The 15,943-nt window shown below is 41.1% G+C and overlaps 1 protein-coding gene across 5 annotated transcripts in view; it reads left to right on the plus strand.

Annotated features, from left to right (window-relative positions):
- DNMBP (dynamin binding protein) overlaps positions 1–15,943 on the plus strand; it is a 139,277-nt gene that overhangs the window by 68,695 nt on the left and 54,639 nt on the right. For all 5 annotated transcript variants that reach the window (XR_013824309.1, XR_013824310.1, XM_079900320.1 and 2 more), the window contains one exon: positions 14,937–15,130. Coding sequence is in view for 3 of the 5 variants with exons in the window: in XM_079900320.1 (XP_079756446.1) it covers positions 14,937–15,130 (194 nt within the window). In the remaining 2 variants the exon portion in view is untranslated. The remainder of the gene's footprint in view (positions 1–14,936; positions 15,131–15,943) is intronic.

The raw sequence follows: 15,943 nt of genomic DNA on the forward strand, positions 1-15,943 counted from the left end.
ACTATTAGGTACCTTCCCCCACCTTGGCCCTGCTACCTGTGTAACTTTGTATAAATTATTTATTGTCTCTATGCTGCAGTTTCCTCATCAACAAAACCAGATAATGTACGTACATGATAGTATTATGAGGAATAGGTGAGTTTATAGATGTGCAAATATTCAGAATAGTGCAACAGAGCCTGGCACATAGTAAATGCTAAATAAACATGAGCTGCTATCATCATCATGAATCATACTATACCAGCACATAGATCCCATATCCCCTTTGAATGCAGTTCAACAGGTGTTTATTAACTAGTGTTTGTACTTAGCACTGTACCAAGCATTGGGGTATCCAGGGAAGGATACCTCCCCCTGACCCCTCCCCATCACGGGAGTTTATAGATCAGTTGAAGAGACAAAATGTAAAAATATGAATAATTAAATAAAGTAGAGAAGTATCTAGCATAGACAGTTAATGCTATGGACAATCAGAAGAGGAATACCTCAGTTTTTACTTGGGTTAATGGAAAAGACTTTAGGAAGATGTTTGAATTTGAGCTAAAGCTTAAAGGAGTAGTGGGGTTGAGATAGGAAGAGAGAAGCAAGGAGAAAATTCCCAGCTGGGGAAAGCCTATGAGCAAAGATGCAGAGTTGTGGTGACAAAGAGGAACACGGTGTGGGGAAGAACTAGCGTATTGAAATCTTACAAACCAGATGGGAGTTTGGACCAGAACCTGAGGAAGGAGTCAGAGCTGGACCTGCACGTGGTGATTCACCCTCTGAGATGTGATCACTGACACTGTGAGTGGATGACTTCTCTGAGGATGGGAATGGCTGGGGAAAGCACAAGCGTCTGAGAACTGGGCTTAGGGGACGCCCACAGCGTGGGACAGGAGGAGGAGAGATGGCAGGAACACTAGGGGAGGGCAGAAGAAAACCAGAGGACATAGAGTAGGAGAGAATGGCCAACACTTTCAGATGCTGCAGGGAAGTCAAGGATGATGCCGTGGGTTTGTTGAGGTTATCGGTTGACTAAAAAGGCAATATTATTGGAATATAGTGATGACACAATTAATTGCAAAAGATTTAGATGGGGGAGGGAGGTCATAGAGGGAGGGCATGAAGACCACTCTTTCAAGGCCTTGCATAGAAAGCATCAAAGAGGTGTGACTGTGGCTGAGGGGGGCACAGAGTTGAACAAAGTTTTCGTGTATTTACTTTTTAAAATCAGATGTCAGTGCTTGTTTGAAGATAGATGAGTAGGTAGGAAGCAAAGGAGAGGGAATGAGAAAATATGTGGAGGCAAAAGGGAATAAATGAAGGGCCCTATTTTGTCAAGAGTTGGGAGATAATCGAAGCTTTAGAGAAAGTAAGGCGGTCCTGCCTACTGGGATCATGTGTGGTAGTCTCAGTAAGCTAGACTGTCTGCTTTCTCCACAAGCTGTTACCTACATTATTTTTATGTAATGTTTCATCATCGATAAAGGAATATTGCTCTGGGAAGATCCCAGGTCTCTGTAAAAGCAAAAAGATAACCAGGAAAGGCAAGAAATTGAGGTAGGATAGGAAGAGGCAGTATTCTAGGGCATTGTCATTCCTGTGGACCTGAGGATGTTGAAGCGGGGGCAGTGGGAGGGGGGTGAATTCAAGCAGCTAACTTGCAGTGCCACGGCAGGCCCAGCCTTCAAAGGAGTGTTGGGCTGGGAGCTCAGAAACTTGACACTCCCACCCTAACACAGAGTTGTCCAATTTGATATTTCCTGAGAAACCAGAAAGTGCCCGAACTGTGTAAACATCAGGCTGTCAAGTCACAGGGGTGTGACAGTGCAATGCAAGTCATTTCTGGTGGGAAGATACACATTTGTGTACATGGCCACACAGCAGGGAGCTGGGCTAGATTCTAGATCACGGACCTCATTCCATGGTATCAAGAAACCCCTTCAAATCATAAGCTGAGAGGAGGCAAACAGATGAAATATATTGCATTTCGTTGAATCTAAAACACCATCTATTGTAAGACACTGAATAATTTATGTAGCATTAGAAAGAAAGAAGAGGAAATTCCCCAGTGGTCCAGTGGTTAGGACTCAGTGCTCTCACTGCCAAGGGCCCGGGTTCAATCCCTGGTCCGTGGTTGGGGAACTAAGATCCCACAAGCAGAGTGGCATGGCCAAAAATGAAAAAAAAAATTTTTTTTAATAAAAATAAATAAATTTTTAAAAATTTTTAAAAAGAAAGACTTCTAATTAGAAGCCTTTTTTTTAAACTAGTTCCTTTTAAAAATTAATTAATTAATTAATTTTTATTTTTGGCTGCCCCAGGTCTTAGTTGCAGCACGTGGGCTTCTTAGTTGTGGCACACGGGATCTTCGTTGTGGCATGCAGGATTTTTACTTGCAGCATGTGGGCCCTTAGTTGCGTCATGTGGGCTCTTAGTTGCGGCATGCGTGCAGGATCTAGTTCCCCAAACAGGGATCGAACCCTGGCCCGCTGCTTTGGGAGCGTGGAGTCTTATCCACTCGACCACCAGGGAAGTCCCTAGAAGACTTTAATTAACATGCTATTGATTGGAAAAGATATTTCCATTTCTGAAATGTTAAAATATGAAAAAGTACGCATCTTAGCATCTACTGAAATATGGAGATGCTTCCACTTACCATTGACCTCACAGCAATACTTAGGTAAAAATTATTGTAGAATTCCTCTAGTCCTTTCCTCAGTGATTTGGAGATATGGAATTCAGTTTCCTCTGCTCTCCACCCTCTGCCCCTCAGGGGAAGATTGAAACCTTATTTACCCCAGTGTCATAGGTATGGCAGCTAAGTACTTAAGACAAACAAAAATTAGGATATTTAATGATTTTTTAAAATCTTTGCATAGTGTTTTTCATTACAATCATGCAGAACAATGTGTAGGGCACTCTAAATAATAATAATAATTGGTGCCTTCTCTTAAGTGCTGGTTGCTGTGCTACCTGCTGTAAATTAGGTACAGATTAGGTATGCAGAAAAGTTCAGTAGACTCTAATCTCCATGATGGCAGTGAAGGTGGTGTTTCCAGACCCTTACATAGCATACAGTAGGTACTCAATGAATATTTGTTATCCAGTGAAATATTCTATTTGAGGGCACAGAACATGTACATCAAAAGATAAATAGTAAGTATTATTTTGTGTTGTTACTCAAGAAGTAAAGTTTAGAGAAAAGAGTAATCCAAGGACTAGAGAAGCCTTCATCTAACTGGGCTAAAAGGACAGTAGGTAAGCAGAAAAGCACAGAGACAAGCTGAGCTTGTTATGTTCAAGGAATAATAAGGAAACAAATACTTAAAATATGTTGTGCTATGTTCCGTAATAGCACAGACCTCGGGGAGGGGAAGCGACTAACTGCCCAGGTTAGTCACTAAGTGACACACTAAGTGACACTCCTTGTGGAGCTAGTTAGAGACTAGGGTAGTTATACCAAACCAAGAGGAGTAAGTGAAGTAACAGAGTAGGAAAGTACATAAGATTTTAGAGCCTGGAAGTAACCAAAGAGGCTCAACTGCTCTGTTATACACACCTGGGAACAACAGCCCAGAGAGGCTTGTGTAACATTTCAGGTAAGGTGGGGGCAGGGCTAGACCCCAGATCTTCTGACTTGTAGTCTGAGTACCTTAATTCACTGAGCCTGCTGCCCTCTCAAGATCTAGAAGCAGCTCCACATGTGTCCCTAGAAGTGGAAGCCTGGGGAGATATAGGGGAACAGAGTGACTATTGGGATGCTGAGAGCTCATTGAAGCCTGTACAGCATGAATGACTGGGGTCCCGGGGAAAACCCAATTTATGTTCCCTCATATTGAGGTTTTGTTTTTTTCCCCAGGTTTCAGCTAGAAAATAAGATAGTACTAACTGATATCCTAGGCTTAATCAGGTTTTACCATAAAAATATTGGATCACACTTGGAAAGAATCCTTATTTTGAAAGACTGGGTTCATCCTTTTAAATTAATGTAACCAAAATACGTAATGCTTAAGTTCATTCTATTTTGTATTATTGTTTTGTTTCATGAATTTATGTCTAACACCACCTAGTTTCACGCCACTTGGTTTGCTGTTCCTGAGGACCAGACAGATGAAATGACTTGCCTGAGACGGAAGAAAGCTTTAGAGGACTTTTCAGCTTTCTGTACTTTGCCCCATCTCCTAGCAGTCTGCTTGGTAGCTCTCTATTCAATATTTTCATATATTTTTGTAATTAAAACTTTGAACGGGATTATAACTCAGATCAACTGGTTTTTGTTTTGTTTTGTACACAGTTCTAAAAGATACATAAAATGTGAGAACAAGTGGAAGGAATAAAAGTAAACTAATAGAAGCTGAAGAAAATCTGGTTTTCTAGAGTAGGATAGAAAAATAACCAGAGGGTCCTGTTAATGAGCAAAATTTGAGACATCACTGTAATGTTATTATCAAAAATGGAAATACAGTGCAGGAAACAGCCACACTCATATCAAAAAGCCATGCAACCCAGAACAGGCCTTGACATTTGATGGAAAGCACCGGCTCGAGATGCTAGTTTTGAATAGTTATTAGCTGCGTGGTCTCAGGCAAGTCATTTCATTGCTTTTTGCTCTCATTTGAAAAATGAGAGCAATAATACCTTCCTTCAAGAGACCTGGTAAATAAAACATCAGATGTGTGTCTGAAAATAAAGTTTTCATGTAAAGTTTTATTGGCTGATTGTAATCAAAATTTGCTTATTAAACAGTGATGGTTTATTTCTAATTATTATTTTACAAAAACTATCTTTGCCTTCTTGGTTATTTCACTTCTGCTGCCTAAAGATTCAACAATAATAATAACCTCATAGTTTTAAGCACCCTAACAGCACACCTTTCTAGGATTTGGTGAGTGTTCAAAAATGGTGTTTCAGAGGATCTAGTGTTAATTTCGCTATCCTGGCAGCATAAGAAGTTGCAGACTCTTGTACTCTGGGCACTTGACTCTTGTTTGCTCTTCTTTTAGAGGCCAGGGTAGGCCCTGGTAGAAGAAGGGGGAAATGGGTTTCCCGAGGTGGAAACCCTCCCAGCAGGGATTGTGCTGGATGGAGGCTACTTGCCAAAATAGGCAAGGCAGTCCCTGAGCAAAAGGCACAGGGAAAGTTTTTTCAGTTACTGTTGAGATTTAGGACCAAAATATAATAGATTCTTCCCTGAAGTCTGGTGATCCGGGAAGAGTCTGCTATGAGTCCTACAGAAAAGTCAGGGACCACAGTGCTGAAAGTTTAACATTGAGCAGGATAAACTTTCTCCAAATACAAGTAACATAGGTGCTGAAGGAAAAGAAGTGGTGGGGCTAGGTGGGCCGGCTGGAGTGATGTGGTCACATGGAAAACCAGGACTTAATGATCCCCTACTTGGCCTGGTGGGAATATGAACAAATTTACAAAGATCGCTTCCTCTCAGAGTTTTCTAGACAGATTGCTAAGCAGGTGGGGTTTTTTTTTGCTTTTCTTATTAGACTAGCAAATTGTTATTTCAAGTGTTTTATTACCCATTTTCTTCAGCAGTTTGAAGGGATTAGGTCAGGAAAGAAATCTCAGATTATAAAAAAGTGAGGAAAGAATTTGAAAGGGATTTAACAGGGTAATTGAGAGAGGACTGAGTAGTAGAGTATTCTTGTTGTATAGCAAATGTTCTTTTTTCCACCTTATTATTTGTCATGTCAATATTATGTGTTCACTAGAGGAAAACTAGAAAATACAGTAAGTTGAAAAGAAAAGAAAAAAATCAGAATTTTGTCACCAAGACTTTTTCATTTTCAAATATGTGCATTGAAAATATTTTTCCCTTTTTAACAAAATTGCAGTTCTTTCACAAGCTCTTTTGTAATCTTTTTCCATTTAGCAACACACATGAGACAATGTTCTGTATTAATGAATATAAATCTGTATCTCAGTGGCTGTAGTAGCATTCTGCTATGCAGATACACAGCAATTTATTTAACAGGCCCCTTTTGGGAGAAATTTTGGTGGTTTCTAAATATTCTTTATGCGCTGATAAACATCCCTTCACTTGCACATAATTTCTGCCATAAATTGTCTGGAATACTATTGAATATTTACTGTGTATGACACTGCTAGATTTGATTCTGTCTGGGGGATTATTTATGTCATACTGAGTAGGGTTTTACAGCTATAATGATGTGAACATATGTATATGTGATTAAATACATAATTGTTCACAGTCTTAATGGTGGGTGACCTGTGGCTATACAGAGGTTAAGTGTGCTTTAAAATCACATCATTTTATCATTAGCTACCAGGTGGTCACCAAAACCCACAAGTAGATTTCCAGGTCACAGTTCCCAAGATTTGCCTGCCTGGAAAAAGCACTAGAGGCGGAGTAGCAATTGCAGGCTCTGGAGCCAGTGTGGGCTCACATCTTCCATATACTTGGCCAGTTACTGAATTTCTCTTCATTCATCAGTAGTGAGATGGGGACGATAGTAGGATTGTGATGAGGGTTAAATAAGCCAGTATTTGTAAAGTGCCTGAACAATGCTTGACACATAGAGTAAGTGCCATATAAATATGTGGTAAAATTTAAAGTTAAAAAGAGCTTCATTCGATGGTGGAGGGAAGCAACAACCCGGGAGTTAGGCACCATCCAGTAAAGCCTCAGGAGTCAATGGTGCCATCTTAGTGGCAGTGGGATGGCTCTTTACCAAAAGTTCTTTTCTCAGATTGCTTAAAATTTCACTAGTAGAGATGAATCTTGGCTAGCATGACAGTTTGTCTTAAATTACTGGCAATACATTAATAGATTCTTGTGAGATTAAGAAGTACTGATTCAGCTCAAGTCCCCATTGATCCTTCTATCCCAAATCCCAGTTCCCTCTCTGAGGCAAAACTCGCTGAGAAGTGTAGTGTATTCTCTTCCCAGACCTTTTTCTGTGAACTTACATATTATATGTGTGTATATGGAAATATGTAGAGGTTTTTGCATGTTTTCTCTCTCTTTTTTCCTCTCCCCTCCCCTTCTTCCACCTTCTTTTTTAAACAAAAATGGCATGTTGTTCGGCAACTTTCTTTTTCCTCACTTTCTTTTAAAATGTAAATGTTTGTGAGCTGTGAGCATGGCTCCCAATTCCAGTGAATTACTCTGTGCTGTTCTTGCTGTCCTGGGACCAGCCTGGTAAGATCTGCATTCTGATGGCGTTATGGTAAGGTACCTAGAGTACCAAGACCCCGGGGGGTGGGGGGGTGGGGGGAGAGCGGGGAGTGAGGCCTGTGCCTGGCCAGGGAGAGGGACTGCCTGCCGAATGAGAGGTCCTAAGGGCAGAAAAGTAGACAAATGCTGCCCCCTTAAATCCTTGCCTCTTACCATAAGACTGCTTCCCTGAAAAGAGTATCCAAAAAAACACAATATGTAGCAAGGCGTAGGAAAAAGAGATAAAACTCGTGATTAAAACTCCTGAAGTGGGCTTCCATGGTGGCGCAGTGGTTAAGAATCCACTTGCCAATGCAGGGGACACGGGTTCGAGCCCTGGTCTGGGAAGATCCCACGTGCAGCGGAGCAACTAAGCCCGTGTGCCACAACTACTGAGCCTGCCTGCGCTCGACAGCCCATGAGCCACAAATACTGAGCCCACGTGCCACAACTACTGAAGCCCATGTGCCTAGAGCCCATGCTCTGCAACAAGAGCAGTGGAAGTGGAAGCCCATGCACTGCAAGGAAGAGTGAGCCCCTGCTCACTGCCACTAGAGAAAGCCCGCACGCAGCAACAAAGACCCAACGCAGCCAAAAATAAATACATTAAAAAAAAAACAAACCTAAAAAAAAAACAACTCCTGAAGTGGAGTTTTGGCTGTTTTAGGACTAGGAAAGGAAAGCTAATAGGGAAAAGGCATTGAGTCTGAGCAGAGCTGGGCCCGCTCTTCTGCATCTCAGTCCAGGAATTGGAGAATTCCAGCTCCGTCCTTTAGAACAGGCCCTGTTGTGATAGCCTGGAGGACTCGGGACGATTCATATGTAAATATGGGAAAGCCTGGGGGAAATGCCTACCCTATTCAAAGGATTTTAGGGGGTTGTGGAGCATTCCAGAGCTCTGGGAAGATTCTGCTCTGGCTGCCAGCCCTTCCACCCGTGGGAACATTTGCACCAGAATTTTGGCGCTGCAGGTACGTTCCGGGGTTGCTGGAGCCTCACAAAAGCAGGTAGAACAGTTAGCCGCCTCATTCAAGTGCCGCTTGGGACCTCGCCGGGGTTCAAAGATTCTCCCCAGCAAAGACGGAGCCAGCTTTCAGAGGCAAGGGAAGAGTGAGCGGCTTTTCTCTTTAACTCTGCTTTGGAATGTGGTTGGTAGAGTTGTGGGAAGCTGCAGGTTAACTGAATCGCTTCCTAGGAACACTGAGGTATGAGCCTGGGACCATGCACTAACCTGAGGGGGTGAGGATATCTTGAGAAGGAATGGAATGGGGACTTTGCGGGGGAGGGGATGGGGTGGGACAAAAGAAAAAAAACAACCCATCCCTAATTGCTTTATCACAGTAGTAAGTTTGTGCAGTCAGCCCCAGCTCCTAACGCCTCCCGGGCCGCCCTAGGAAGAAAGTGGGGCTAGTCTGCAACTTTTATTGTTAGGCTGGTACTGGGCCTCAGTTTCCTCCATGTGCTTCCGCATCCCCAGATTTTATTGTTCTTATAGAAAAGTGGAACTTTATGGTATCTGAACCATTTCTCCTCGGTGCATTTTACCTTAACCTGGTACAGGTAGCATTTTCTGGCCCGTTGTGGGAGAACTAACTTGTGTTGAGTAATTACCTTGTTTAATTTGCTCAACAGTTCTGCAAAACAGGTATTATCATCCTCATTGTACGTATGAGGACGTTGAGGCCCAGAGGTGAAAATGGACTTTCTCAGGGTTCCCCCAGTTAAAGAGTGGGGGAGTGCGCGATTCAAAGGCTTTCAGGGTGAGGGGCCCCCTCTCTCACTTTGGTGTCCCAGATAGTAAAATTGTTGATCATTTTTCCCCCCTAGGGTATATTTGGAATAATGGAAAAACAATTTTACATTTGCAGCTATTTCAAGCCAGGTATTCCTAGTTTGATTTAATCCTTGAGTATTAATTCATGTGTGTGTGGAGCCTGGAGGTCACCTGCATCTTCAGAAGCACCTAGCATTTTGTTAAAACTGCAGATCCACCCAGATTTGCTGAATCAATCTCAGGGGTGGTGCCCAGGAAACACAATTTAGCAAAAACACCCCACAGGGATTTTTGATCGAGCTAAACTGTTTTCCTTTTTGTTTTTTAAAGTCTGTTCCAGAATTTATAAATCTACCTGCAGGGAAAAAATAGCATGCTGATATTTTAGAAGAATTGTTACCATTTCTTTTTCTCTTTTTAAATATAAATAAAAATCTAATTGTGTCTCTTAGGTTGTAAGTTGCTGACTTCTAATTGATGAGTGCTTGCTGGTATTTTATGCTTTCAAGTATTATAATTAGTAGAACTTTGATTCCTGAGAGATAATAGTTTCCAGGGAATTTTTAAGATTTGAAGCAAATAGGCCCTGACCTTTTTTTTTTTTTTTTTTCGGTACACGGGCCTCTCACTGTTGTGGCCTCTCCCGCTGTGGAGCACAGGCTCCGGACGCGCAGGCTCAGCGGCCGTGGCTCACGGGCCCAGCCACTCCGCGGCATGTGGGATCTTCCCGGACCGGGGCACGAACCCGTGTCCCCTGCATCGGCAGGCGGACTCTCAACCACTGAGCCACGAGGGAAGCCCCGGCCCTGACCTTTTTAAATTGAGATTCCAGGCTAGAGAGGCAGAATGGTGCAGGATTAAGTGGATTTAAATACAGGATTTGGATTTAAATATATTTAGATTCAAATTCCAGAACTGCCATTTACTCATCACATAGGCTGGGACAAGTTGGTCAGTCTCTCAAAGGCTAGGTTTTCTTATCTGTTAAATGGGAATAGTAATACTACTTTAGAGTTTTGATGTGAATATTAAATGAGTTCAGGGACATAACTCGTAAAGCACCTAGCACGTGGTAGGAATTCAGTGAGTGTTCTCCCTTTCCAGAGCTTTTTAGTCCTGTGTTTAAGGTGAATTTCTCTTCTCAACTTACAGCTTCTGAAACCATATTTGGGCCTGAAATTCTGTAGCTTTGAAATCACGAAGAAAATTTAAAATAAGGCCATTGAAAATCAATTTTTTGTACACTACAATTAATTTAATCATGATTTACTTAATTTCTGATGAAATAAGAGTTATGCTTGAAATTTTGTCATTCTACCAAAAAAGAGAAATTTTCTAATGTCTTTTTAAGTTTTATTTTGAATAATATCAAATTTATAGAAAATTGCAGTGGTACACAGATCCTCCTTTATTCACATTTGCCAGTATTTAACATTATGCCATATTTTTGTTTTCATTTTCTCTCTCGCTCACTTTCTCCCTCTCTCTCTACACACACACACACACACACACACACACACACACACACACGCACTTTTTTTTCTTTACTGTTTGAGACTAGGTTGCATATATTATGCCCCTTAGTAAGTGTCAGTGTGTAATATGGATATTTTCATACATGACCACCATAGATGTGCCATGTCAGGAATTTTTTTATTAAAAAATTTTTTAATACAATTTTTAAAGGTTACTTTCTATTTACAGTAATTCGAAAATATTGGCTGTATTCTCCGTGTTGTACAGTACATCCTTGAGCCTATCCTATACCCAGCAGTTTGTGCCTCCCACTCCCGCACCCTTTTATTGCCCCTCCCCGCCCACACTGGTAACCACTAGTTTGTTCTCTATATCTGTGAGTCTGCTTCTTTTTTGTTATATTCACTAGTTTGTTGTATTGTTTAGATTCCACATATAAGGGACTTCCCTGGCAGTCCAGTGGTTAAGACTCGGAGATTCCAGTGCAGGGAGCGCAGGTTCAATCCCTTGTCAGGGAGCTAAGCTCCCATGTGCTGCATGGAGCAGCCAAAGAAAAAGATTCCACATATAAATGATATTATACAGTATTTGTCTTTGTCTGATTTATTTCACTTTGCATGATGCCCTCCAAGTCTATCAGTGTTACTGCAAGTGGCAACGGTTTGTTCTTTTTTTATGGCTGAGTAGTATTCCATTGTGTGTGTGTATATGTATACACACCACATCTTCTCTATCCATTCATCTGTTGATGGACACTTAGGTTGCTTCCATGTCTTGGCTATTGTAAATAATGCTGCTATGAGCACTGGGGTGCATATATCTTTTTGAATTAGTGTTTTTGTTTTTTTCAGATATATACCCAGGAGTGGAATTGGTGGGTCATATGGTAGTTCTGTTTTTAGTTTTTTGAGAAACCTCCATACCGTTTTATACAGTGGGTACACCAGTTTACATTCCCACCAACAGTGTAGGAGGGTTCCCTTTTCTCCACATCTTTGCCAACGTTTGTTATTTGTGTTCTTTTTGATCATAACGATTCTGACAGGTGTGAGTTAATATCTCATTGTGGTTTTGATTTGCATTTCCCTGTGATTAGTGATGTTAAGCATCTTTTCATATGCCGTCTGCATTTCCTCTTTGGAAAAATGTCTATTCAGTTCTTCTGCCCATTTTGAAATAGCGTTTTGTTTTTTTTTTAATATTTATTAATTTATTTGGTTGCACCAGCGGGCTCCTTAGCTGTGGCATGCAAACTCTTTGTTGTGGCATGCATGTGGGATCTAGTTCCCTGACCAGGGATCGAACCCGGGCCCCCTGCATTGGGAGCGCAGAGTCTTCTCCACTGCGTCACCGGGGAAGTCCTGCGTTGTTTGTTTTTTTGATGTATAGTTGTATGAACTGTTTATATATATTGGATATTAATCCCTTATCGGTCATATCATTTGCAAATATTTTCTCCTTTCAGTAGGTTGTCTTTTCATTTTATCAGTGATTTCCTTTGCTGTGAGAAAGCTTTTAAGTTTAATTAGGTCCCGTTTATTTTTGCTTTTATTTCCTTTACTTTAGGAGATGGATCCAAAATATTTTGCTGCAATTTATGTCAAAGAGTGTTCTGCCTGTGTTTTCCTCTAAGAGTTTTATAATATCTGGTCTTACATTTAGGTCTTTAATCCATTTTGAGTTATTTTTGTATATGGTGTTAGAGAATGTTCGAATTTCATTCTTCTACATGTAGCTGTCCATTTCAGGAAATTTTTAATTGGTTTAATCATACACCCAATCTATAGTCTATATTCCAGTTTCATCAGCTTGTCCTATTAATGTCCTTTGTAGCAATTTTTTCCCCAGATCAGGATTCAGTTCAGGATCACACATTGCATTTATTTGTCATCTCTTCAGTTATCTTTTCTTCCTTCTTTCTTTCTTCCTTTTTTTTTTTTCCTGGCTGCACCATGTGCATGTGGGATCTTAGTTCCCCAACCAGGGATGGAATCCACACCCCCTGCCGTGAAAGCTTGGAGTCTTAACCACTGGACTACCAGGGAAGTCCTTCAGTTACCTTTAATTGGGAATTGCTCCTCAGGCTTCCTCTGTCTTTTATGACATGACATTTTGAAGGATGCAAACCTCTAGGTTTGTCTGATGTTTCCTCAAGATTCATTTCAGATTATGCATCTTTGACTGTCTTTCTATATAGGGATATTGTGTTATTTCTAGACCTGACATTTGGTAGCACATGATGTCTATTTGTCCCTAATTGGTCGTGTTAATTTTGATTACTAGGTTATGGTGTAACCCACTTCTCCACTCTAGAGTCACTTTTTCATTTTTGTAATAAATAATTTTTAATAACTAGTTCAAAACTATGTAGATATCCCGATCATCATCAAAACCCTACCACCAACACCAGAATCATTCACTGATGGTTTGTTCCTGAACCAAATTTTATTCCGATGATTGCAAAATACTGATTTTTCTAATTCCATTGTTCTATATTTATTAGCTGACATTCTACCATAAGAAAGAGCTTTCTCTTCTCCCCCATTTATTTATATACTTATATACTATCAATAAGAGCTCGTGGATTCTTATTTTAGTCAATGGATTACAATGCTTTGCTGTGCTTAGTTATTTTGATACTCAAATTGTACAGATTTGGCCAGTGGGAGCTACTTCAAGTTGGCTCCATGCCCTTTCCACATGAAGAATTCTGGTTCCTTTTACTGAAGAGTGGTTTTTAGAAACCAGAATCTGGGTTACACTTTTTAAACATTGGAATTCCTAAATTCTTAGAGAAGGAGCAGTGGGGAAGGTTTTTGGAGACTAAAATCTGCTGTGAAAGCCTAGTTTTCCATAAGTAGTTTGAACACTTGTGTTTTTGCTTCTTAGATCTGGGTAAAAATATTCTTGTAATCATACTCAGACTTGCTAGTATGTTTACTTACCAAATTTGTCATTTTTTAAAGTGGATCTTAAGGAATTTGAAGTAAACAGCAGAGATTGCTTCACTGTTGAAATTTTCTCAGTTGTTTATTTTAGCATTTAACTTTCATTTTAAATGAACAAATGCCATCTCATGCATAATAGTTCTCTCCTCATATGTATCTAAGTAACAGGTATTTGTAAAAGCTAATGACAAAATACATATTTGTTTTCATTCTTAGATCATGTGGTGTGGTTTTATAGAGGTTTTTTTAATTGAAAATACTATTAAAGAACTTCCTACTTATAGGACATTTGTATCTTCCAGGACATTTGAAGTAGCAAAACTTGCTTGTGAGTCTTCATTAATGTTTTTTTGGTTGTTGTTGTTGTTGTTTTATAAATTTATTTTATTTTTTTATTTTTGGCTGCGTTGGGTATTTGTTGCAGTGCGCGGGCTTCTCATTGCGGTGGCTTCTCTTGTTAGGGAGCACAGGCTCTAGGCAAGTGGGCTCAGTAGTTGTGGCTTGCGGGCTCTAGAGCGCAGGCTCAGTAGTTGTGACCCATAGGCTTAGTTGCTCCGTGGCATGTGGGATCTTCTCGGACCAGGGCTCAAACCTGTGTTCCCTGCATTGGCAGGCGGATTCTTAACCACTGAGCCACCAAGGAAGTCCCCTTCATTAATGTTTTGATAGGGAGAATCTAAACAGTTTTTACATATTTTATTACATGCTAATATTAATCCACCATCACAGTAACTGGAATAAGGTGGGCCCTACAGTCACCCAGATCTCAGACAGATAATTCCTACCTAATTTTTGTCTTTCCCTTAGTTGGCATTATTATGTTCCCCATAATATTATTTTTAATGTGCTGTATCAGTATTTGTAACTTCCAGCTTGGTATTTCTGCTGCTAAGTTCATGAAACGGGTTTTATACCTAACTAAGTGAAAGCAGTTCTTTTTATTTATTTATTTATTTATGGCTGCATTGGGTCTTCGTTGCTGCACGCGGGCTTTCTCTAGTTGTGGCAAGGGGCTACTCTTCATTGCAGTGTGCGGGCTTCTCACTGTGGTGGCTTCTCTTGTTGCGGTGCACAGGCTTCAGTAGTTGTGGTGCGCGGGCTCGGTAGTTGTGGCTTGCAGGCTTTAGAGCACAGGCTCAGTAGTTGTGGTGCACGGGCTTAGTTGCTCCACAGCATGTAGGATCTTCCTGGACCAGGGCTCAAACCTGTGTCCTCTGCATTGGCTGGCAGATTCTTAACCAAGCAGTTCTTTTTAAGAACAGCACCTCTTTCCACCTCTTTCCCAAGGAGGTTGTAGACGCTGATTTGTCCTCATAAAATGGGCCAGCTACTTGTTTTTAGGACAGATTCTAGAAATGGTATCGCAGATGGGAGAAGTTCTTTCTGCAGGGATGGCTTTCTAAGCTCTTCATCTTCGTGATTAGAACTGACTTGAGGATCAGATTTCCTGATGATTGACAATTGCGAGACCTTTGGTTCTCAAAGAATGTGTTCTTTTCAACTGAAACTATTGCAGAGGTCTGCTTTTACACCCAGAGCTACTGACCAGTTCTCTTTTCCTTTCTAGAAATGACACTCCTCTCCTCCCAGTCTTCAGCACTAGTGGCCCCTTCTGGGTCTGTGTCCACTGAAAGCCCAGAGCAGAGGATGCTGGAGAAGAGAGCCAAGGTGATAGAGGAACTTCTTCAGACGGAGAGAGACTACATTCGGGATCTGGAAATGTGTCTGGAGCGGATCATGGTACCCCTGCAGCAGGCACAGGTGGGAACTGTGGGAGAAAGTTAGCTTTGCCTTGAACGTGGTTCTCCAAGCCTGATGCATTAGGGTATGGAAGCTTTCACCACAAAGATTTATTGGGTTTGAAATAAAATTTATTGGGTTTGCTGCTCTTAATTCAAGGGCCCCAGTTTACATTTGTCATCAACTTAAGCGTTCACCATCCTGTCACTTATCAAGTCCAATATTAACTTATTAACTTAAGTTACTGCAATAATTCCTAGGACATTTCCTGTTTCTGTGGCTCCTGAAAACAGTTCCAGTGAGTCTGGGATTGTCACTTTACTGGGAGGTTGTGCAATAATATAATGAAGTCTGGGGATGGTGGGTTACCTGGCTGTAGCACCTGATTGTATAAGGTTTATTCCAGAAAGTCTTACTAATATGTGTATGCTAGACACTCTCTTAGATGCCGAAGACAGGGAAAAAACGTTATTGGTATCCCAGGGATTTACAATCCTATTGCTTGTTACTTGACCACTGGGCTCAGCTTGAGTGTGGACTCCTGGAGCAGTCACTCACAGAACTTCTCTAGGATGTGGACGGTGCCATCCGATTTTGGGTACTGGGTGGAATTTGTGTCCCAGTACAATTATAGAAATTGGTTCTACGGTCATTTTACTATGGTAGTGGGGGAGGGGGGAGCAGAAAGTAGTTGGATCAAGGACAGATGGTGACACTAAAGGCGATGTTAGATGTTCCCATTCTGGAAACTTCGTGAGAGTGAGTGAAGATAACCTTGAGCAGCTTTTGTATCATCCTTTGAAGAGATGTTCCTAATGTGAATGATATGCCGTT

The sequence above is a fragment of the Stenella coeruleoalba genome, assembly GCF_951394435.1.
Source record: "Stenella coeruleoalba genome assembly, chromosome: 16".
NCBI lineage: Eukaryota > Metazoa > Chordata > Mammalia > Artiodactyla > Delphinidae > Stenella > Stenella coeruleoalba.